Genomic DNA, 26,444 nt, shown 5'->3' with positions numbered 1-26,444 from the left:
TAACCTGCTCATATGTAGCATTATTGGTCTCCTCCCCTCCAATACTGCCTACTGGTAGTTTCATCAGTTCCTACCCATCAGGCTCCTCCTCTTTAATATAGCCGAGTAGTTCCCAAGTTTTATCACAGTTGGATCATGCCTGGGTCCTCCTCTTTAATATTCTTCAATATTGTAAAGCTTGTATTACCCCTTTAACGCACCAGATTGTGGAGACCATATATGTTATGACAGAAATGAAATGATAACATTGAAGGAAAGCAGGCTTTTCTGAACGACTCAGTGGAATGTTACCCTACAGCCAGCAACAATTTGTAAATGTAGGGCCCTCGAAATTGGTCCTGTAAACTTTGTTGAATGACAGTCCAGGATAATGTATGGGGCTAATTTGATGCCATAAAATCATCCCGCTTTTATGAACTAGCAGAGTTTCATCTGGAGCAAAGCTAATGTCCAATCCAGTACAAGAAGTTACTGTAAATAAAGTTGATCATCAATTAACCTTTTGTCCTTTACATTTATAAAGGGAGTGGTGTGGCTTAAGGGATCGAGCAGCTCTTCAGACACCTGAGCCTTAGGCTTGGATGAATCCGTGCTGCTCCTTTGATTTCTAAATTTGGGAGCAGGATTTTATTTACAGCTTCAGATTAATTCCAGAACGTTGGGCAATGTTGGCCATCAAGGACGCGCCAAATCAGTGTGTTAGTTCTCAGACATAAAAGAAATAATGAAAAATAGAATATTAACTTAAATTTGAAATCCAAGTGACTGTCTGAGGGGAAAGCCTCTGTCTTAATATACAAATTTTTACTGAGCGAAGCCATTAAAGTTGAAGCTCTCCTATAAGCCCTCTATTTTCGTCTTAACCTTTTGCTAATCATAAAAACCAACTGGTTTTTATTGGCACTTTATGGTGGTTTCTTAGATTGTTTCCCATTGCATGAAGGATTTAGATTCCTGTTTATAGAGGCCACCTGTCCAACATGACCGTTTTATTCAAATCCCTTGAGTCACCTCAGACAGGTTAGACTGCACTTTGAAATGTCGAAGAACCAAGCACATTATTGAGTGTGGCCAAAGTGGGATAAAGTCCTGCCAACTTTGCTATTGTGGTCTTTTATTGATGGTTCTTAGATTCTTTTTACCAAGACTTACGAATCCTGTGTATTGTGACCACCTGTCTATACTGTGACCATTTTCTTCAAAACTTTAGCTTGAGTGGTCACCATAGATATAGACTGCACTTTGAAATGTCAGAGAGCCATGGAAATGATCTAGTATGGCCTAAGGGGCAATAAGGCTTCACCAACTTGATTTTGTGGTTATTGGATTTTGAAAATAACACTAAATTGAATTTGAAATATTACCATCATAACAGAGCCTGAGATCTGTACCTCGGTGCAAACAGTTCAAGATGATAGTGAATATATCTTTAGTAAGGTGCAAGTTTTCCTCCAAGCCTTCAGCTCTCATCTAGACAACTTGCTAAAGTTTTACTTCAAAATGTCAGAGAGAAACAAGGTAATAAATTGGGGGGCCCAAGTTTTGCGGCATAATCCGGGCTGTGTTCCTCGGGACGACGTTAACCTTTTCGCAGCCGACATGTCCTTTTTCTCTCTGCCATTCCGGTTGGGAGTTAAATCCGCGGCAGTGCGTTAAAGATGGCTAATGGAAGGAGAGGCTTAAAGCTGATCCCGCCGTCGGGAGAACAGAAATAACTCAGACGAATTTAGAAACTTCTGATTCAGCCGGGCCATTTCTATGCCTCTGTGTGGATAGCTGCCGAATGTGTAATTGATTCTTGTGCCTCAGTCTTAAAGGAGTCTCCCTTAAGATGTGACTTTAAGTGATTGACATTTTAAAACCTTCACCTTAAAATGTTTACGTTTTAGCTTATGCAGATCTGGTACTGCTTTCTCTGCTTAGCACTCAGCATCTGGGAAAGAGTATGGCAGTTGAGCACACACCACTACCAGTGAACTAGTCTCCAGCTACAGTGTTTGCATCAAGTTTTGCTTTCTTTCAGAAGGGACAAATTGAGAGGCAGAAACTTCCTTTTTAGCAGAAAAAGTGTCGATTTCTGAGTGAGTGTCCGCAGATTTCTGGATGGCTGCATGGCTGAAGTATGGGGTAGCTGGGAAGTTGAAACGTTACAAACTTTTCATCACATTGTCAGCTTGGATAGTTCTGCAAGTGTGCTACCACAGTGCTGAGTGTCACACCCAACATGTTTCATCATTGATCTGTAAATAGGTCAGAAGTCGCATTTGTGGGCTTCTGAGCAATCTCTCCCGCATGTTACCGAGTAATCTCTCCCTCGAGTTGGGGAGTAATCTCTCCGCATGCAGCCTTGGCTCTAATGGAAATATGCCATGTGTCAACTTTCACCAGATTTTGCATCCATCCCGCCAAAATATCAAGGTCTCCCGGATGACAGGTAAAGATGGGTTCAGAGCACCTGAAGCAGAACATACCGAGCTGAAATACTCAGGCTTAAGTCATTTTTTCAATGTCAGGACACCTCATCTTTATGTGTAAGAGGATACTGTATGTTTTTTTTTTAGTAAGACTCTTTTAAACTAAAATGTTGTTAAATTTGGGTATTGTCGAAAAATATGTGCTATTTCTGTATGTAATATTTTTGCTAAGATTTGGTCGTTACTTTGTATAACTTTTCCAATTTCTTGAACCTAGTTCTGATTATATTTTGTGTATTTTGTGATACTTTTCGTATCTCCCATACAGTTCTCAAGTTTCATGTAAAAATGTAAAAAGTTGCACCCTCCCTAGGATGTTGGAGGTTCTTTTTACACAACCAGTAACGCTCACCTGCTGACGTTTCGGTGTCTGTCAGACATCTTCCTCAGAGCTTCTGACTGGAGTACTGCTTCTCGCCGCTATATATATTATAAGTAGCCGAAATAGGTGGCAATTTTGCATTGAGAAGCAGTACTCCAGTCAGAACCTCTGAGGAAGGTGTCTGACAGACACTGAAACATCAGCAGGTGAGCGTTACTGGTTGTGTCAAAAGAATCTCCAACATCCAATGTTCTACCAACCTGATGACCTTAATTTCAGCTGCACCCTACCTGTTATTGTGGCATCTTGTTTCAAAGGAAGTCAATGAGTTCATTTTAACATACAGTTCTGATTAACGCACAGCATGCACGGCAAGTTTTTTGTTATTTCAATATTGATTTTACGGAGATTACTTCTACATTTTTGATGCTAAGTACACGATTAGATTAATTTCTTTTCCAGGAAGTCTGCTGGATGTTGATTACGGTTTCTCAGATACAATCAGACATTCATTAAAGTACAACAAGGAAATACACAGGGGATCACAGGAACACTGTTACATAGTTAGTTTAAATAATCATTGAGAACTTTTTAGATGATTAAAGTCATGCTGACATTGGTTCAATTTACACATGCATTTTTTGAGTCAGCTTCAAGTTGCTGAGTCGACTTGGAGTCGACTAAAAAACTTTTGTGAAAATTGGCCATTATGAATGAATGAAATCATTATAAATGAATGAAGACCTTTATTGCACATTTTTGCCACACTTGGCTAAGTACAGGTCACAACAAAATAAAACATGTTGAACAGATACAGTTAACAGATACAAAATAAAAGTAACTATCATTAGATAAATGAAACTTCTCCTCCCTTATCAGTTATTGTAGAGATGAAAGAAGAACATGTGTGTGCACCATTTTAGACTCACCTGGCCAATGATAATTGTAACATTGTTTTCTTGTGTAAAAAATACTGTGTTATGATTAATTAGACTTTAATTGATGCGAGAACTTTTCCAAAGTGTGGTAAAGTAAGTCATTCCTTCTACAAATCAATAGATTACTTTGATGTGGTATTTCTTTACAATTTTTCTACACATCTGAACATATGACTAATAAGGTGACACTCATGAGAAGATGTGACTCAATCTAGATAGTGGATGCTCTAAGTCAGTGGATTGATAAGGCCCACATTTGTGACTCATCTAATTGCAAACCTAGAATTTCTACGTTAGGAAGATTGCCAAGGCCCATATAAGGAGGTGACCTGATTTTTCCGTCCTGACCTTGCGATGACACATGATGATGTGTTCGCAGGGACGGTTCCCGGTTCGCAGCGACTCAGCACGTTTCGGGAGAGGAAAGGGTACTACAGGTCATTTCTCTTGACACATAGATACTTAGCATCATCCTTAAGTTTGTATCTTATGAAGGTTCCTCATTTTGGACCCTCTGGGTCTTCATCTTCTTCATTTCTTATTTTCTGTGCAGTGACCAGCATGAAAGGACTTTCCTTCTACCAGAGTAAAACATTCATTTGATGAACAAAAATAGAGAAATACAACTCAGCCTGTTACAGCTTTATAGTTTGACCAATGGAATTGTGCCATGTATCCAACAGTTATGGGCAATAGTAGAAAATATTAGTTATTCGTAACGATCTTCAGAATCAGGGTGGAGATGAAGATTTAGAATTAAGATTAACAGGAAGTGGCTTTGACTGAAGAGGATATTTAGGTTGTGATAGTGTTTTCAGTATTTATTAGAAAAAATTTACATAGCTACAGCTGGAACCACAATATCCTTGGCAGATGTAAAAACAGCCTGCCTGTCAGGATGACCCCTTGCCCTATGATTGAGAATTAGAAGCAGCCGCCTGGCAGATAGGGACCTGTCCTTATTAATAATGGATGCCCCTCTGCCATAACTGCTGTCATTTTGTCCTTTTGATCTACGTAGATTGTTGGGCCACAGCAATTTGTTGTGGCGGCCAAACAAAGCAATTTAGAAATTGCCTCGGTTTTTACCTCAAATGGGGAAAAATTTGAAATCTGACACCTTACTAGCAATTGGAATAAATCTTAGAAATTGACCCGAATGAAACATAATACAAAATAAATCAAGCAACTGGATAAATGCTTCAAAGAGACAGACGTTTCAGATAGCATCTCCTTTTTTCATCAGTGAGAATGACCTGAATGAAGTTACTGATGGAACAAAATGTAGTGTAGTTACAGAATGCTGCAGCTTATTATTAAGTGAAGCTGCACTACACCCTGGATGATGGCTGGCAATGACAGTCTGGCTAACCACTATAGAAACAATTCCATTAAACTTGTGTAAGATGTGACTTGTTGGCATGTAGTACTATGGGTTTGTCCTCATTTGATCCCATTCCTCTCACCTTCAAGAATATCTCCTGTCAAGTCTAGGGGTTCATCGAAAGAGGGGAACAGGGGCAGTGCACCCCCATACCCTGACCATTCGCCCCTTACCCTGGGGAGCAGATTCTCTGACAAGCATAATATTCTGATTGATCAGGGATGCTGCTAGGTGACATGTGACTACAGTCTTCAACTGTGATTTGTCTGATAGTAATTTTGCCCCTCAGGAAACCAAAGAATACCTCATTTTAACTTAAAAGTTTTTTTCTAGAAAACCCCCTGAAGTCTACATGTATCAGGCTGTCACAATGGCCCTCGGTACCTTTTTGAGACGTACGGCTCATATTGCTGACAGCCCCCACGTGGCGAACCTCACTCCGATATCCCGAAGTGTCCTGTGACATTTAAATCGTCTCCTGATGCTCCGGCGGCCTTTTTGCAGTCACGACTGTTATTGACAGCGTGCAGTGAAATTCCACTTCCGTTAGGCGCTAGCAAGTTGATTCATTGTTTCTCCGATTAAAATAGTACTAAGTCTTGACTGGAAAATTAACATAAAATTTTTCAACTGAGCTATAGATAGTAAAATTTGCACCCTAATTGGTATGCACAGATTCTGGGGCAAATGTGGTAGTTTTTCTCCCATCCCTCTTTTCATCTTCTCTAGTCTTGTTCAGAGTTAACCTTAAAATGTCCAAGAGCCAAGGTTGCAGCCTTAGAGACAGCAAAGAATGCTGGGTTGAAGATCAACTGAAATTGAAAACAGAGCCTATGAATACATTTACAGTGTTGTAAGGGGACATAGTGAATATACATGTAGTCAGGCTCAAGTCTTCCTCACAGATCTTTGTTTTTCTCCAGTGTCTTCTTTATGGCTTCGATTAAGAAGTTCCACGCTGTGTTGGCGCACAGTTATCATCCTAACCACGCCCCCCTCTGATTGGCACTTAACCTTTCCTTCTGTGTTTTGCCCACATTGTTTACGATGCACACTATCCTATTCTATTGAGTATCTTATCTGTTTCTAGATAGAAAGTCGGGCTCTCTTCAGAACTGATGAAGAAGAGAATGTTTAAGACCCAAGGAAATGAATTGTCCTGGTCTCATTCCCTCCCATCACCAAAGATTGTGGGTATAACGTGCTCCAACTTTACATGCAGGTGGCGGGAGCCGGGCTGTGCCATGAATAATACATGCCTGTAATGTATCTCCTCTTACAGGGCTAGAAATACTGAAATACTGATTTTATGCTTACAGTTTTGCGGGGCAAAGTTGATATTGGAACACTCTACCTTTTGGACCTATGAAGCTTAATTCAACTTAGAACATTTAAGCATCGTGTTACCAGTCTGTGATACTCGCAAATTGACACCATTCGTTGTTATTTCCTCTGATATTCTGTATATCCTCTTACAGGGCTGGAAATACTGACAAAATTTTACATGCGGTTCTGTAAAATAGCATGTAGTGACCAAAGATCAGGCGACACCAAAGTTACTTTTTGGTTCTCGGATCTTAGAACATAATGCTAAATTGAAATGTTACCATGAAAATAGAGTCTGGGGGCTGTATCCGCTCCTAGATCAAAGAAAGGGGTGCATTGCATAGAACGAGCCATACAAAACTGAAACTTGAATGATCCTCTTATTCTTTATGTTATGTAAACCCTTATCTTCACCCCAGACTATTTGCAAAAAATTTTTTTTTTCGCCCTGTCGCTCCAATTTTTTTCTGAAAAAATCCGAGAAGCAACAGATAAAATTGGTGTAATTGTTCTGTAGCATGTAAAGCATCTGATTCATCCCAGTTGTATTAGTGCCTAACTGCTGCATTAGCTGACTGAAGGTTAACTAGCAGATGCCCTGAGGAGGGTCACAGAGTCATTCATTACATTTCAACCTGGAAAACAAAATGTATCGTCTAAAATCCAATTTCCTTCTTGTCCTCAGGCGAGCGGCAGGGAAATTTGTTACTGCTTCTCTGCCCGATTTCACCATCATGCACTGATACATGTAGTTCACGCCTCCTATGGTGAGGAACTGTAACCTCGCCAAAAATAGTTACTGTAAGACAGTGCAGAAATGTTCGCGGTTGTTTTACGTTCGTGGTTTTCGCTATGAGCTCTTTGCCGCAAACTTAAAACCACCGCACCTTTTTTGCCCTCCTACCCCTTGTCTACTATAATGTCTCAAACCCGAACTTAAGACCACCGCGAACAAACTCCATTTTCTCCCTACCACGAAATGAAAACCACAAGGACTTAAAAGCATTTACAGTACTCAAGCAACTGGATAAAGTTTAGAAACAGTCAGACGTTTCAAACCAAATAGTAACCTCCATTAACATGAATCTTGCAAGTGTCATAAATCCACTTCTTTGAAAAACAGTGTGTTTGAGAGACCTCTAGTGCAGCACCCCCAAGGTATTCACAGGTTAGATATACAGGTGTGCATTATACTGGGGGACATTGGGTTGGAGATCTGTTTGGACATATTTTTTCATGATCATGCAGGGTGGCGGAATTATGTTAAATTTCAAGAAAGTTCGTAGGGTCCAACAACTACAATTATTATTTCATAGATACACAAAGTGAATACAATGAGAGAGAGAGATACATGTACATAGATAAGTAAATAGAATTATTAGATAGATTAGACAGACAGATAGGTAGGACAGGCCGGTATATAATGCATAACAACACAGAACATGTACAAAATTTAATTTAAACAGGAAAATTGCGAGGGAAATATTTTGTTTGCCTTCCTTTGCCAATTAGATTTAGCATAATCTAGGTATAAAAGTCATCGCCAGAAATTTAGTTGCTGATCAATAATGCTAGTTGCCTTTCCTTCCATTGTGTAACATGACTAATGGGGCTTCTAATCTTTCATGGCCCATTAATTAGTATAAGTAATATAGATTGTTTCAAGCTTCAGTAACTCTGTATGTATTTACTGCACCATAATAGATGACTCTCAAAGATGCTGGTTGTAAAGTTCATATTAATATTAAGTGATTGATGAACAGAGATTTTATAAGATCATTCAATATCTTTCCACGAAACAACCATTCATCATTTATTGCGATTGGTTTGCATCCGAAGGTCTTTTCAATCTATTGTGCCGAGTGCAGAACTTTGATCATTTGTCTCGTCTCATCTTTACTTACTCGACCAGATAGTCTTGAACATGACGTTGTTCGTTGTTTACTCAAACCCTTTGGTTGGATTCAAATTAGCAATATTTAACACTCAGGCCTATATTTTACAGGGCTCAAAATAGTGGGTGCATGTGCACCTGTGTGCACCCAAAATTGGAGCTGTGCACCCAATTTTTGACTGTGGGTGCACCAGTGCACCTAGATATTTTTGTAGGCTATAGGGTAAAGGCACTATAGTATACTAGTAAACAGTATCAGAAAAGGCAATATAAGTTATAACCCTTTGTTGCACTTTCTTTGATGCACTACTTGTCTGAAAATTGGAAGCTATAGAATTACAGATTGGAGTTCTTAATTATAATTGTAAGAGCATTAAACTGCAATTATATTTGCTGATCATGACATTCAACTTCATGTTATGTGGTGCACCCAAATTTCTTTCTGTGCACCTAATTCTCTTGGTAGGGTGCACCACTGCACCTATTTGCAAAAATGGATTTCGAGCCCTGTTTTAAAAACTACATGTAAGAGCATACATGTATAGGTTAGCAGTCGTTGGGAACTTATTGTATGTAATGTCTAAAAACGACTTTCAAAATTGTTCGAAGATGTGAAATTCAATTAGTACAGCCATTAAATCCTATAATTGTGTTGAACTTCCTAATATGTGAATGTGCCTTTCTAGGCAATTAATACTGAGTGTACATTTGACTTGCATGGTGAGCATTGTTATCAACGCTTCAATTATCCACAAATAATCACACTTGCTGAATGTGGGAATCAAAACTTATGCAAGGTAGTAGTTACTCAACAAGCATGCTGGATAAAATTTGGAAATGGTCATATGTTTCAGACAGCATCCGGTGTCTTCAGGCACGAACATAGAAATCAAATTAAACTTATTTTGTACTTATCTTCTATTGAAGACATCCTAAATTGTCTTAACCTGTTCAGAGTTTTGGTATAAAACCTGGTCTGCCAGTTCTCTCCTATTTTGGTCACTAACGAAAGATAGCGGATGCTGTCTGAAACGTCTGACTGTTTCAAAATTTTATCCAGTTGCTTGAGTAACTATTTTTGGCATATCTTATTTTGCACTTATAATTTGAAGATGTTTACCATACACAGCATATTTCCTTCTTGTCTTGACGAGTAGCTTCCTGCATAAGCTGAAATGGGATTGGGGTACATTTACATGCAGGGCTGAGTATTAACATGGGAGCAGGTGGTGTGCTACACAGCCTGCCATTTAACTCCACTTTAGTTCCTGCTATTGGCAGCGAGCCCATATTTTCCTGGATGTCTCCTGCAGTATGTAGTGCAGAGTGTGAGATGAGGCCACACCAATTTGATTAGTTGGTGCTTGGATTTTCTTTTATATAGTGAGAGATCTTTATTGACACAACAAAAGTACAATGGCTTTCGTAAGGTCTACTAACACTCAAGTGAATACAAAATTATGAATTAACCTACATACATTTAAATAGACCTGAATATATCAACATTTAGTATCCAAAGTATTATCCCCATCCTACCACACCTACATGTAGCACTGTGAAATAAGGAGTGTGTGCATAAAGATTGAAGTGGTAGTCTATTGGACTGTATGGAAAGTCATCTATTATCCCCATCCTATTTGAATAGGGCTTCATCTATCTTCGAACTCAAAGAAACTATCCTTCCAAATCCACCACAGCCTTTCCGGAGCCTAGTTAGAGATCCCGCAGGTTGCGCCGTGTCTAAGTTCAAATCATTACTGATCCCCAGTGGCTTACCAAGCTTTCTCGCCTTCCAAATGGCGCTTCAAATTCCCCGATGTCTCGTTTACGATCTCTCGTTATCTCCGAGGGCAGTCCCGGAGTCCTTCACCTCGAGTAACCTCTGCTGAGATTGCACTTCGGGAAGAGGATGGAGGTGGGCTAATGAGCCTTCTGGGTGAAACAAGGCAGGGCTCGAAATTCATCTTTGGGAATAGGTGCACTGGTGCACCCAACTCAAAAAATTGGGTGCACGAAAAGAATTTTGGGTGCACCAGATAAAATAAAGTTGAATGTTCTTCAGAACATAATTACAAAGTTTAACGCTGCTGCCTTTCTTAAGAACTTCAATCTGTAATTCTATAGCTAACTTCAAAATTTCAACAAATAATACATTAAATAAAGTACAGCAAAAAGTTATCATGCTGTTTTTTATACTTACATTTCAAGCATATTCTGTATACTAGTGTACAATAGTACCTTAACCCTATAGGCTACAAAAATATATAGGTGCACCAGTGCACCCAGAGTTAAAAATTAGGTGCACAGCTCCAATTTTGGGTGCACACAGGTGCACATGCATGCACCCACTATTTCGAGCCCTGCAAGGGGATCTCGGAGAATCCGCTGAGAAACATCAGACTGGGCTTGAAAAAAGTTTGCAAATGTTGCCACTGTTCGTTGTTGAGCCATCATTTCCAATGCATCATCTGGTATAGTTACTAACTGTTGTTTCAATATGAAGAATAATAAACCTGTTATTGTAGTTGTGTATTTGCTTCCAATTGATTAAGTACAGTAACTGTTATTCATTTACAAGTCAGTACTGGAAGTTAAGTGGTTATGAATGCCAGCTTGATATCTAAAAGTGGCCCAAAGTGGGCATGAAAATCAGGCACAGAGTGTTCCGCAATGCTCTCAAGTGCGCTGCTGATAAGATGTTCAGTTGGTTTTGATATACAATATTGATTCTGCAGGGATGTTACAGGAAGGGATCTATCTCTCTTCTGCGCTTGATAAGCAGGCGGTTAGAAATGCATGCCTGGCAACGCAAACTTGATTTTTTGAATGACAACCCCAAATTGGATGTAAGGCTACGCCGATTTGATTTATTGGTTTTTAGATTTAAAGAGATGATGCTGAACTTGAAGGTTTAATATGAAAACAGAGTCTGGCAGAATTTTTTATTATGATGGACAGTTTCTAGAAGGGAAGATTGTCAGATGCAAGTTTCACCCGAACGTTCAGTTTTTATGTTGGTCCCCGCAAGTGGGGCTTGGCTAGCTGACACGAGATCAACAGGCCACCGGTTCCATACCTGGCTAGACTTATTTTCCTCGGGCAACTTTCCTCACTCCACCCATGTGTAAAAATGGGTACCTGCTTCGATTGGGGAAATAAAACTTGGATGAAGAGGCAATGGAAGACGTTGGATGGGCTCCACCTTCCAAAACAGTGTTCACAGCCAGGCCAGAGAATCCAGCTTTCCAGAGGGAGGGAGGGAATAGCCAAAATGGAGGCCCCTGATTGGTCAGGCTGTTCCAAAAGGTATCGGCACCCAGTCAGGACGTTGGAAACTGCAACTTTGTCCTTGAAGTTTGCGGTAAACTGATAACCTATGTAGGAAAATGATGCCAGATAATGAAAATAGACCTATACATCTAACAAATCAGATGGTTATTTTGTCTAAATATTTTTGTTGAAAATGTGCTGCCACATGCCTGTACCCCACCTTAAGACACGAGTGGATAACAACCTATACCTACTGCCTTTATGGCCTAATGATTCTTGTTATTCCTGGCTAGACTTTTTTTCCTCTGGCAACTTTCCTCGCACCACCCATGTGTAAAAATGGGTACCTGCCTTCGATTGGGGAGGTAAAACAAAAAGGCAATGGAAGCAGAGGGATGGGCTCCGCCTTCCAAAAACATGCCCTAGACACATGTGGATTACAACCACCTTTTTAAATATGGCCTCGAAATGGCTATGGGACTACCTTTACCTTTAACCCATAGTTTTAACCCTATTCCTGCTGCTGCAGTGCCCAGACACTTTGAAACTAGTTTGATATCGCTCATTTTTAGTTTCTTTGCTTTACAACAACCGTGTGGGTGCAACGTATGCATTCTAGAAATACCCTCAACCCGACAACTGTCAGGGCTGGCATACAGAACTTAGCATGTGCAAACCGACAATTGTCGGGCTCAGCAGGACAAGGGTTAATATAAAATGTATGAGAAGCAAGGAAATAGCTTGATCGGTTGATGTGCCTTAAACATGATCTACAACACACAGATGACTTCAGGGTTTGACAGGCACCCAACCATGTGGACTGGATAGATTGCTTTATCTGCAAACCCATCTTGACAGTATTATCTGCTGTGGATGAATCAGTCGGCTGGTTACCCTTGGCCATGCAGAGATTGTTGTGATCATGAAATAGGTAGTTTCTGCATGCTGTGATAACAGATCATATCTTTCTTGTACCAGAAATATTTAGAACTGAGAATTTTTATACTCGGTTAAACAGTATGTTGATGAAGGTTAGACGTCCATGTAATAACATATGCCAAAAATGGTTACCAAGGAACTGAAACATCTGATTTAATGATTACAACCCTCAGTTTGAAGATAACTGATTTCCATGGGAGCACTCGGTACAGTCATAACAAAAAATCATGAGTCAATATCAGATCTACAGATACATTTGCAAGATTAATTTATATTAAGAATAATTACAAACCGCTTATCAAGATTAAATCAGCTGCAAGAAGGTTGCTATATGAGTGAGTCATTTGAAAACAAGACGAGTCTTAGATGATAATATTTAAATCCCAAGTCCATATTTGGAGCATCATACTTATTATATTCTAGTCAGAAGGGAATCAAGCATGGATGAAATATTTTGCCCATTATGACGATACATATCAAAACCTTGATGCACATATCACTAGTAGGTGCCACTTGAATGAACATAATTTTATGTAGGTTTATCTAATAAGTAGGTAAATGATATTGAAAGAGAGGTAAGTCTCTACTTCACTGGGTATGAATAAGACATCAATATCAAACATATTGATAAACATATTATATTGAACGAACTGCTACATATTTCTCTAAAGTTTTGAATAAGAAAGTCTAGGATATATCATATTCTGAGCCAATGATTGGAGCATAACTCTCTTACTTCTTTGTATTCACAAGGGAGTTACACAGGAAAAGAAATATTTTGCTTGTACATGAAGATATGAAACCCAATGGCATGCTTACTGGTTTGCAAAATTTGGATGATTAAGTGATTGAACATACAGTTGTATTCCCATAAATTTTAGAGTAGAGGAGAGGGACTGCTGATCACAAAGGTGATGCGTTTCATCCCTCGTTAATTAGGTACTTTCTCGCGGCTTGATTAAGGTCAGGCAGAGTCGCTGAATGATGAATTGTTCTGCCATTTGGGCTGAATGATTGGATTCTGATAAAGGCACGGCTTTCGCATTATATTATACGGTTTTGGTATTGCTCAGGACATCAAGCACAGTATGGTACAACACAACAGAGCACAAAATGTTTTGATGTATGGCATTGATATAATTATATGACTGTGAATGTTCTACCGTAAGTTAGATGGCACACGACTTCAGCAGTGCTGCCTGGATGACCTGCGTATCGCTGTGTTGCAATTTCAATAAGATGGAATAAAACACAGCACAGTACCAAAAAGTACAGCAAAACATCATCATCATCATGTCGGGCAGGTTGCCCGGACTAAGTCAACCCTCTTCCCCCAGTCGCTACGGTCCGCCATTAAGTGCTCCAACAGCAAAACACAGCGTGAAAACACACAGCAAATCACACAACATATCAAAGCACAAAAATAAACCACACAGCACAAAAATGCAAGACAAAACACAACACAGCTCAGTACAGCACAAACCTGCTCACAACACAGCATAGAAATGCAATGTGAAAACACAGAACAGCATAATGTAGCACAATGCAAGACAAAACAGCACAACACAGCACACATCTAACATGCATCCCTTTCACATTGTGTGTGATAAACTCAAATAAGGCCACACCAATTTGATTTCTTGGTTAGCAGATTTAAAAAAAAAAATTTTAGCCAAAAAAAAATCATGAAAACAGAAGGCTGGGGTGAAAACTTGCACACCATGTTCACTCCCTGAAATTGTGTGCACCAAAGTACAAAGTTTAACTTTCCTCTGAGATTCTGTTTTCCCGTTGATTTTCCAATCTAGCATTTTTTTTAAATTCTGTTACTAGTAACCAAGATATTAAAATGGTGTGGCCTAAAGAAATAAAGAAATCTACATGTTTGTAACAGTAAAACAAAAAACACAGCAAACAGGAATTGTAAAGAGAAGTGACATGTTTTTGTCATGAGTGATGTAACTTGTTAAGGGTCATGACCCTTTTCTCTAAATGGGACTAAGATGCCTTTTTTATGTGTAAAACATTGGCTGAGGTCATGACCCTATTGCAGCAGGGTCAGATCTGTGCACATCGGGTCAAGCACATGTTAAATCATTGCATCTACTTGAATGTACGTTTTGATATACTTTATTGCACAGCAATTGTAAAAGGTACAAAGTATGGCAGCTACTAGCACTTAACTACAGTTCTATCAGGCTATTGTACCTAATAGAAGAATGTATAGTTTGGGATCATGAGCTTTTACAACCATCGGAAGAATTTCTAACATCTATCTAGACATTCTTTGATGTATTTTCCAACATGTATGTATACCATGCAGGGGTTGTTACATGTCAGTATGTAGTCTAGTACTATTGAAATCCATTGAGATGAATTCTGGTGTGTAAGCCTGGTAGCCTTGTGTATGTAGTGAATTACGTATGATATATTAGTTTGATGGCAATATGGGTCAATCGCCCAACAACAGAAATGGAAAAAATAGCCATTTGTATAATTCATGGCCAGTACATTGTAGCTCGAGACCTGAAATACAGAGTATGGCATTGAAAGGTGACCACATTTTTTTATACAGTGTATTGATTTTGACTTAATATACGCATGTGACATTTTCCTAACGATTTAGATTTCTTTATCAATTTATGCATAGATTGATAAAGAAATCTAAATCCTTTTGAAAATTTCAGTGGTGTAGATCTATAACAATTGGTCAGGACAGTTCTTACACTCTATGAGCAAGATGTTGTTAGCCAGATAGCGAAACAACTCTCAAAATCATATGTTTGAACATTAGGCAATCAGAGATGCCAGCCTTTTCACCTCTTCTGGGTGAAGCAATAATGGAGGAAGGCCGAAGAAAAAAGCTCTCTTTACTGTTACGGTATTGGTCCTAAAAACAAATTGCCCATGGTTTGGTTTTCTCGTATCAGGTCATCCATCAGTTGGAGTTGTTATTGGTTCTGAAAGTGAATGGCTCTTCTTTCCCTTTATCAGGACAGCGAACCATTGGGTAAGTTATTGACCAATCTGTGGACTGTTGCGGGTTTGAGTTTGGCTCGCGTCGTTTCCCTTACAAGTTATGAGCACGAGTTGATGATCTGTTGTTGGGAGTGTGATGGTTTCTGATATGCAATTGATTGTCTGTCTGTACATATATATCCTGGGTTTGAAATAGTTTATTTCTGTTTGTTTTTTTGGCAATATGTGATCCTTGCCGTATGTTGTCCGTATTCTTTTATCTTGCCAAATTATATTTCTCTGCAATGTCTAATTGAAATCATTTCTGGAGATTTTAGCCCTGATATCACAAATGCACCTTGTGTTCATCCTTTCTCTGTGTCTTATTGGTTCTGAAAGTGAATGGATGTTCTCCTCCTTTATCAGGACAGCGAACCGTTCGGTAAGTTATTGATCAATCTGGCGACTGTTGCAGGTATGAGTTTGGCTTCGCGTTGTTTCCCTCACAAGTTATGAGCACGAGTTGATGATGTGTTGTTGGGAGTGTGATGGTTTCTGATATGCAATTGATTGTCTGTCTGTTCATATATATCCTGGGTTTGAAATAGTTTATTTCTGTTTGTTTTTTTGGCAATATGTGATCCTTGCCGTATGTTGTCCGTATTCTTTTATCTTGCCAAATTATAGTTTTCTGCAATGTCTAGTTGAAATTATTTCTGCAGATTTTAGCCCTGATATCACCAATGCACCTGTAGTTGTGTTCATCCTTTCTCGGTGTCTTATTGGTTCTGAAAGTGAATGGATGTTCTCCTCCTTTATCAGGACAGCGAACCGTTCGGTAAGTTATTGACCAATCTGGCGACTGTTGCAGGTATGAGTTTGGCTCGGGTCGTTTCCCTTACAAGTTATGAGTACGAGTTGATGATCTGTTGTTGGGAGTGTGATGGTTTCTGATATGCAATTGATTGTCTGTCTGTTCATATATATCCTGGGTTTGAAATAGTCTATTTCTGTTTTTTTTTTTTGGCAATATGTGATCCTTGCCGTATGTTGTCCGTATTCTTTTATCTTGCCAAATTATATATTTTTCTGCAATGTCTAATTGAAATTGTTTCTGGAAATTTTAGCCCTGATATCACAAATGCACCTGTAGTTGTGTTCATCCTTTCTCGGTGTCTTGTTGGTTCTGAAAGTGAATGGTTCTTCTCTGCCTATATCAGGACAGTGAACCGTTCGGTAAGTTATTGACCAATCTGGCGACTGTTGCAGGTATGAGTTTGGCTTCGCGTCGTTTCCCTTACAAGTTATGAGTACGAGTTGATGATCTGTTGTCGGGAGTTTGATGGTTTGGAATATGCAATTGGTTTTGTCTGTCCATCTATATCCTGGGCTTGAAATAGTATATCTACCTCAGTAAAGGAGGTTCACCTTCTACAGGGGTATTGTGGTTTCCGTGTGTTTGCAGCTATAACTCAAGATCCCTTTGATGCGTTTGTAGGAACTTTGGCATGTTAGCTGCTAGTATGCACATTGGTTTTGGGCACCGTATATTTTTTCTGTTTTCTGCCATAGAAGAACTTTATTGCGCGACTATTGTAGCAGGTACAAAGTATGGCAACAACAGTAAACATAGAACAAGACAAGTATGGAATAAAACTATTGACTACAACAAAATAAGTATCTTATGTTTTACATTATTAAAGTTGGGCTAATTTTGAGTACCACTATTTTTTCTAATAACAAAACAATCTTTTACATATTTACCTATTTTAACATTGTATGGGCTGTTGCATTTAAATATATAGTCAAATCTATCTGTGGCATTGAGCGTCTTAAAATCTGAAGTACTTGAATTGAGAGAGGTGAATAACTCATCGCGTAGAGCATCATATTTAGTGATCATGGAAAACAGGAACTCTTTTGGGGAAAGAGTGGACTTAGTCGAGGCAACCTGCCCAAAATGATGATGATGGTGTGATTATCATAGCTTGCCACATTGAAAGTTATTCATACTTTTTTTCTGCAATGTGAAAAATTTTCCTGCACACTGCACTGTCTAGTGGTAATTTCAAGCCTTGATTTCACATTATGCGCCTGTTTTGTCCATCCTTCCTCTAAATCTTATATAGAGGTGAATGACTCTAATGTCTGCCTTAACTGGGGCATTGAACCCTCTGGCAGGTTATTGACCAATCTGTGGGCTATTGCAGGGACAAGTTATACGTCGTGTCCCTTTCAAGTTATGAGTACGATGATTTTATTTTATTTTTATTTTATTCAAAATGCAACAGGCAATACATGACCACCCAGGCAGCAGTAGCTGATTTTGGGTGTCTAACACAGCACACAATTACAATGTTGATCTGTTGTTGGAAGTTTGATGGTTTGGAATATGCAGCTGGTTCTTTTCAAACCCTGATTTCACATTATGCACCTGTTTTGTTCAATGTTGTCCGTCCTTTAAATCTTATTGGTTCTGAGTCTAAAGGTGACTGGCTCTAATGTCTGCCTTTATTGGGGCATTGAACCCGCAGGTAAGTTATTGACCAATCTGTGGAGTATTACACCCTGGGATGAGTTTGGCTGCACGTTGTTTCGCTTTCAAGTTATGAGGCTAGGACAACGTTGATGATGTGGTGTTCCAAGGTTGATGGCTCAGGTCAGGGTACTGGTTACATCTGCCCACATATACTTGTGTGTGTGTATCCAGGGCTCAAAATACTTTTCTTTTTTTCTTTCTATGTATAACTGTAACTCTAACAAAACATTTTTTTTTAATTGCGGAAAAAACTGAGTTAAGTTGTGCCATGGATTCGCAATTAAAAAAAGAAAAGAGATTGATGTTTTATTGGCAGTTACATTGAATGTAAATGGATCACAAAAAGACCAGCTTAGTAATTGTTGAGACACGTTCTCTGTGATGTGTTGTTGGGAGTTTGATGGGAGCAGATATTGGCTATATCTGACCCACATAAATCCCACATACGTGCCTACAGCACTCATCCTTCCCTGCTTCTGAGTGATTGTTTCGGGTCGAGCCGATCAAATCATGCAATTAGGAGTGACCTTTGACCATGGGAGCCTATTCCGCTCGTTCCTTAGGATCCTTGTTTTTTGCTATGTATTTGAATAAGTAATTCATGGTAAAAACTCTTTTTTTTTCCCTGCAATTTCAAAAAAGAAAGATGTTTTTGGTGGAAGTTACATTTGTAAATGGGCACATAAATATCAACTGTTGTTAAGACAAAAGAAATGTTCTCTATGATGTGTTGTTGGGACTTTGATGGGGGCTGATATTGGCTATATCTGACCCACATAAATCCCACATACGTGCCTACAGCGCTCGTCCTTCCCGCTTCTGAGTGATTGTTTTGGGTCAAGCCGATCAAATCACGCAATTAGGAGTGACCTTTGACCATTGGAGCCTATTCCGCTCGTTCCTTAGGATTCTTGGTTTTTGCTATGTATTCGAATAAGTAATTCATGGTAAAAACTCTTTTTTTTCCTGCAATTTCAAAAAAGAAAGATGTTTTTGGTGGAAGTTACATTTGTAAATGGGCACATAAATATCAACTGTTGTTAAGACAAAAAAAATGTTCTCTATGATGTGTTGTTGGGACTTTGATGGGGGCTGATATCGGCTATGTCTGACCCACATAAATCCCACATACGTGCCTACAGCACTCGTCCTTCCCGCTTCTGAGTGATTGTTTCGGGTCGAGCCGATCAAATCACGCAATTAGGAGTGACCTTTGACCATGGGAGCCTATTCTGCTCATTCCCGGTTACTCGGTTCCCGCTTACTGTTGGGGAGGGGGGTTAGTTCTGATGGCCAGGCAGATATTGGGCTTATTGTGGATTCAAAGTTGATCCTAGGCTGTAGGATGATTGGAAAAACGTGAGATGATATTTACAATAATTCCAGAAGGATTGATCGCGTTGTGTGCATCAGCCATCAGGTGATAAACCGGATAGTGATGGAATTAGTGAGACCAAGGGTAATAATGATATAGGAACGTGCATTGAATCCTGATTCACAAGTTTTGAACACACTCCCAAGTTTTTACATGTATCGTGGTATCAGTTATGTAACACTAACAGTCATTGATTTTTATATTTTTTTACAATTATAATGATATAGGGCTGTGCATTGAATCCTAATTCATAGGTTTTGAACACATTCCCAAGTTTTTACATTGTACTGTACATGTGGTAACAGTTATATGTAACAGTCATTGATTTTTGTCCATCACTTATATAGTACCCACTTTTAGGTTTAATGTCTTTTGTTCCTCGTCTTGCGAGGGGTAGACGTGCCTGCACTCCTGATTCACAAGTTTTGAACACACTTCCAAGTTTTTATATGTACCGTGGTACTAAACTGTGGTACTGTAAATACAGAAATGTTTGCAGGGATTCCATTTTGCAGTAGAGAGAAAATAGAGTGTTCACGGTGGTTTTAAGTTTGCGTTTGAAACAACAGTAGCGCTACAGTCACATAATGGAAAAACGCTTTGCGATGGTTTTAAGATCACGGTAAAGAGTTGACCAAGAAAAACTGCAAACATACAACCACTGCAAACATTTCAGTCTGTATTTACAGTAACAGTTATGTAACAGTTATTGATTTTCATCCATCACTAAGTGCTCACCATTAGGTTTAATGTCTTTTGTTCCTTGCCTTGCAAGGGTAGACGTGTCTGCACTTCTGATTCATGCACCGACAAGGAAATGTCAGTGGCACTGTTCTTCTCTGGAAACCAGAGAGTCGTAAATGCTGTCATCCTTACATTTGTATTTGACACTTAAAGGAGCATTCGACTCCAGAAGTGGGTATTATTTTCTGATATATTTTATTTTTTGGGGGATACAAATGCACCCGGCTGTTGGCTAAATTACCTCAGCTGTCTTTTTGTCAATAATGCTTCTAAATCCATATATCCCCTTACGGACCTTATCCCCTTACGCTTCTATGTACGACTTCTGGCACAATTTCTCACGTAAGCGGTACACGCGATAAGCTTCACAATTTAAAGCAGTCGAGTGCCTATCGTACATTCTGGAAGATACACAAAAAAGTTTGGGAACTATTGCGTCTTCGAATACAGGGATTGTGGTACTTTTGTAAGACACATTGAACTCTGGCATTGTTGACAGGGTCCTCCAAGGAATTCAAGAACTTGATTGCTATAATGTTTGCCATGAGTTCAGGCTTCATTTGATGGTATATTTGACAAAGCAAACTGTATTCAACCATAACAATTTAGTTTCTGATGAATTATGATGCCTGCTTCTGGAGTTTAATGCTCCTTTAAGAAGGTAATCAAGGAGCATGTAGGGCTTCAGGATGATGAGCTTTGCTCTGCCATGCTCGACTGAGACACTGGTGTAAACTGAACTGAGCTACACTTGATCAGATGCTCATACACAATTCAAACTCCACTACTGGATAAATTAGGGAGATTACTTCCGGAAGTTTCGAGTGACATCTATCACTCTTCTTCAGCGTCACTCTTCTTCAGCGTCTAGTAGCACTTGAGACTAAAGAAGAGTGTTGGATGTCACTCATAACGTTTTGAATTAATCTGCGTAATTTATCCAGTAGTAGGGTTTGAATTTTATATGAGTACACTGTATTGTTTACCTGGATGTCTAGCCTTCATCAGCGTAAACCTCAGATGCCGACGTTGACATCTAGATCTGGGCACATATTGATCTTTCCAAGAATTTATTTTTGAAAAATCTGTATGGACAAAGTCATCTAATAATGATAGAGCCATTAGCAGGACTATTGAATTTGTATATTGATTTCTGGAAGTTATAACATTTGGTAAAGATGTGGGAAAATCTGCTATCATGGTAGAAGTTTTGATATGCTTTGTGGTATAACATTGAGGTAACCGCTATGGCACACAGTCGCACACTACCGGCAGAAATGTTCTAAAGTCCCAAAATGCAACAGTAGAGTATGACAAAGATGTACAAATCAAGGTCATTATTGCAGACTTGACATTGTAATGTTCTTAAATCCCTTTATGCAGCATTGCTTGTGTGAATGAAGGTCGTAACTATATATATATGGCAGACCTGAAGTTCTAATGTCACAAACCCTAAGAAGGCATCAAGAAATTTGACATTGAAGACACAAAATAAAGGTCGCAAGCATGGCAGACGTTATGTTTTATTGCTCTAAACCCGCTGAACGCAACATTAGATGTGACATTGAAGATATAAATGAAGGTCGCACAGAGCCTGCCTGCCTGTTTGGATGACTAACCGCCCCCCTTATCTGCACCCAGACGCACATAATCTCATCTGCTGACTTATGCAGGCAGACAATAATGTCATCCGCAGGGGTTATCTGGGGCTGCGCCACATTTTCTGCAGCGTTGAAGAAGAAATTAGCTTTATCATCAACATTTGCTTCTATTTCATCTCTTTTGATACCATTTTGAAGTTTAAATTAACCTTCTAACTGCTGCCTGGCCCCGTAACCAATAAAGAATTGGTAGGTAAACAGCCACTTTTGTGTGCTAAAGAGTCATCTACATTGTAGATGTGCCAAGATTTTACGCAGCTCTGCAGAAGAAATTAGGTTTATTATCAACATTTGCTTCCATTTCATCTCTTTTGATATCATTTTGAAGTTTAATTTAACCTTCTCCCTGCTGCCTAACCCCGTAACCAATAGAGAAATGGTAACCAAATGGCTTAAGTATACCTTTGTGTGCTAGAGGGTTATCTCTAGTTGTGCTGCAATTTACTGTAGCTATGAAGAAGAAAGTGGGTTGAGCATCAACATAAAACAAAACCTATAATGGAAAATCATTAAATTTCACAATCATGCTGAGCCTCTTTTTAACAGCTGAACTTGACAACACATCATTAACGAAACTCATGCTGTAACCCGTAACATGCACTTTCCAGCCCTGAACTCTAATCAAACCTGAAGCCTGAGATAATATGGTGGAAAGTGGGACTGCCTGGGCCACTTATTTTTGTCTAGTCTGCTTCATACCACTTAACCTGAGGGATCCTTTATTTTAGTCAGGGCTTAATTTTGGTATAAGGGGAAAAGAGGTTGTCAGAGTGTTTCAGAAGTTTGCAGTTGAAACAATTATCTCACTAGCACAGTCTGTAATTTGAAACACATATGCACGCTCTCTGCAAAAACTGTAAAAACAAAACCACCGTCACAGTTCCATTTCAAGATTTATAAGTAGCATTGCCCTTTCTAAGCGCTTTGATTCAGAGTTCTGACACGGCTTTTCCGGGTCAATTGCCGGGAAGCGCAGGTCGTTAAAAGTTAGCAGAGCCTGACAACTTTTCCTGTATGTAAGCCTACTGGAACTCCCCTGCCCCTGGCTAGGGGTTAAGGTTCTGAAGCAGAAATTAGCTCAGAAATAAGAAACGGACTCTAGAGGATGTTGAGGTCAGAAAGGTTAAGTTTTCGATCAAAGGATGAGGTCAGGTGGTAATACTGATAAGGCCACTCATAATTCGATTTGCTGTTTTTCTGGACAGAGAAAAACAAGGCTGAACTGGAATATCCACATGAAAACAGAGTCTGAGGGGAAAGTTTGTGCCTTGGTATACAGTGTCAGGCAGATTTTATTAGATGCAAGTACTAGTTAACGTTTGATTTGATCCGAGAACAAATTACATTTCTGTAGCCCAAAGTACTTTGTAATTACATGTAGTTAGAGATATACTCCAGATGCCACTGTACACAAACAGGTAACATGCTGTTACAAGTTAACTCTAGCTCAGAATCACATCTTTATAACCTGTCCATATCAAAAACACATTTTTTATCAAATGCAAGTATAACAAGTCATCTGCATTACATTTCCCAAGGATTGCAAAATTAATGTAAAAACAGCTGATTCTTTATGTCTACTAAATGTTGCACTGATTGTCTTGGACCCAGTGGTCTATTTTGTGATCTGGTTCTGAATCTGGTGCAGGATTCTCTCAGGGACAATTTGAGGTAGAATGGATGATCTTGCCTGGTTTATCAATCACACAATGATAGGGCCCCAGAGATGGTAGACCTGTCATGGGGAAGGGAAACTTCCCTGCGACAACCACACTGGGACCCTGCCAGACCTTGACCATATCAAATTTTAGGCCTCATCCATTTATTACTTTGGTTCTGGGATGTTTAGAATATAAACTCAGCAAGAGAAGAAGAATCGAAAACAGACCGGGTTTGGAAGGAAACTTGAATCTGATGATGTTCACTGCCAGAAACCGTGTGTGTACCAACAGTGGGGAATGTTGGCTTATTTACCAACTACCAAGATGGTGCCGTTATCTGTGGTGCGCACGCGCACTTCCCGTGACCCCTAGATTTGACCCCAAAACCAAGAAGCCAGAATTTTCAGAGAACCACCTGGAAGCTTGGAGAATTTGTGTGCACGCTCTGTCCGCGGGAAAATGACGTCATGGCGCGGGGCGCTCTCTGATTGGCTAAAGCGTAGTTGGTAAATAAGCCAACATTCCCCACTGACCAAGGTACAGATTTACCCGTCCAGATAATATTTTTATGTTGATCTCCCAGTTCAGCATTGTTTTTTTTAAAAACAAATTACAGTAAACAAATTACAGTAAAAAATACATTGACATGCATTGATGCACTTTTCTAACAGTAACACAGTTATTAGGTGATGCAGCTTTCAAACAGTTCTGCATGTGTTACCCTGTATGTTCTAGCTGGACAATGCAGATGACTAGAATGTGTTGATGGTACACTTGTCAAAAGAACTAACCTTCAGCTTCCCTGTGTGTTGTTGCTGGAACATGCGGATGTCCAGAATATGTTGGTGATACCTTTGTTATGATGACTAACCTGAAGTTTTCTCTGCAAATGTTCCAGCTGATGTTGATGACTGTTATCATAAATAACATGCTGTTTTTCCTCTGTATTCCAACTTGACAATGTGAGTGAAAGAATAATAAGTTGATGATACACTCCCTTTTGTTATAATATCTAACCTGCTGTTTCACCTGAATGTTCCAGCTGGACAATGCGGATGAACAGAATATGTTGATGATGCGCTAACTAAAGTCTTGTTATCATACATGTAACTAACCTGCTGTTTTTCCTGCAAGTTCCAGAATATGTTGATGATACACTGAGTTTTGTTATGATTATACATGTAACTAACCTGCTGTTTTTCCTGTAAGTTCCAGAATATGTTGATGATACATTTGTTATAATATCTAACCTGCTGTTTCCCTGCATGTTCCAGCTGGACAATGCGGATGAACAGGCAGCCCACATCAGAAGGGAGCTGGACGGGAGGTTGCAGGCAGCTGAGAGGATGGCAAGGGTGAGTCCAACAGCTCAAATTCTACATATTTATAAAATCATTTTTGATTTCTAGATATCTCCATTTATTTTTCGTCCATAATTCTACCAGCAACAAAATTTGGAAGAAAAAAATGCAAAATGTTTTGTTTATTTTGTCTCCAAAAGGATTGGCAAAACAGGTTATTGTTGTGTATTGTTGCTCTATCTTATCTTAGTCAATAAGAAATAAGGTCATAGCAGAAGTACTTTCTACATATTACTCAAGGGTGAGTCAAACAGCTCAACTTCCTCACATTTTTAGAATTATTTCAGACTTCTAGAGATCTCCATTTATTTTCGTCTATAATTCTACCAGCAACAAAATTGGGAAGAAAAATTGCAAAAAGATTTTGTTTATTTTATCACCAAAAGGATTGGGAGGAAAGGCAAGACTGCAGGTTACTGTAGTGCATATTTTCTTTAAGTCAATAAGGAATAAGGTCATAGCAGAGGTACTATCTACTTAGTACTCAAAATTTCTTACCAGATAAGATATGATTCCAAAGATATAAAAAATTACCTTATCATGTACAAATTTATCAAAACATGTGTCTAAATGTCAAACAACTTGTTAAAATGGCTAACCTTATCACTCAACTTGGTGTGTTCAGAGTTGTGTTTTAGCTTTTACTGTAGATACAGAGAGTTGAAAAAGTCAGCAGCATAAGAAAGTTTGCTCCTTGGCATACGAGGGCCTTTACCATGAAGATGATTCATGTACTCTAATATCATGTAATCATCCCTGAACGTGCCAGAGGAAGGACAGGAACATATCACGGAGGGTAGTTACAATAGACATCGGATCCAGTAACTATTCCCCACACGTTACTTAGTACAGTCATTTGTGTGAAGTATGGCCGGGTGTTACCGTATCTCGATTCACTGCCATGGAAATTGCTCGAAAGGAATACAATCATCCCAGCTGGTTGCAAATATATTGGCATTCTGTACATTAAAGATAATGTAAGACGGTGTTTCTTTCGTAAAATTGACTAGAGGCAAGACTGCGCTGTTACACAATCGCTGTTAGATAATCCCTAACCCGTATTTCAAAGTTATAGATGAGTTTAAAACCTCAACTTTGAATGTTATGAGATGATTGCTCTCTGATAGTCTGAAGAAGACTGCTACCTGAGCCCCAACAAGTGCATCATCTTGGTTATCAAACATTTCAAGGTAGAAATTCAGAAGTTGAAGGTGAGAAGCGGGGGACTGGGAAGAAAACCTTAATCTGAGTGTATTTCTCCTTGAAACTGTTCATACCAAAGTATAGATTTTTCCCTTAGACTCTGTTTTTATGTAATGGTTGATCTTGAATTTCAGCATTATTTCTCAGATCTGAGCATTAACATCTGTAGGTATGCAGTTTGTGGGAAACTTGAATCTGACTCTATTACCTCTCTAAAAATGTGTTTATCAAGTTTCAGACTGTCCCCTTTCATGTTGATATCCAATTTGGTCTTATTTTTCAAATCTGAAAAACAGCAAATCAAATTATCATTGCCTAACAGAAGACTCCCCTTGGTCCCCAACAACCATGAACAGTGATGAGAGGTGAGTGACCTGCAGGGCACTTACCATCTC

The 26,444-nt window shown here is 39.2% G+C and overlaps 1 protein-coding gene and 1 long non-coding RNA gene across 2 annotated transcripts in view; one reads left to right on the top strand and one right to left on the bottom strand.

Moving 5' to 3' along the window:
* The window catches only part of LOC136434358 (calcium-dependent secretion activator 1-like), a 119,937-nt gene that overhangs the window by 38,997 nt on the left and 54,496 nt on the right, over positions 1-26,444 (top strand). Inside the window, exon 4 of the mRNA XM_066427144.1 lies at positions 24,760-24,840. Coding sequence (XP_066283241.1) covers positions 24,760-24,840 — 81 coding nt within the window. The remainder of the gene's footprint in view (positions 1-24,759; positions 24,841-26,444) is intronic.
* LOC136434362 (uncharacterized) overlaps positions 1-26,444 on the bottom strand; it is a 50,445-nt gene that overhangs the window by 10,812 nt on the left and 13,189 nt on the right. The window lies entirely within an intron of this gene.

The sequence above is a fragment of the Branchiostoma lanceolatum genome, chromosome 5 (genome assembly GCF_035083965.1).
Source record: "Branchiostoma lanceolatum isolate klBraLanc5 chromosome 5, klBraLanc5.hap2, whole genome shotgun sequence".
In the NCBI taxonomy this organism is placed as follows: Eukaryota; Metazoa; Chordata; class Leptocardii; order Amphioxiformes; family Branchiostomatidae; genus Branchiostoma; species Branchiostoma lanceolatum.
This window is presented reverse-complemented; position numbering and strand designations above follow the sequence as displayed.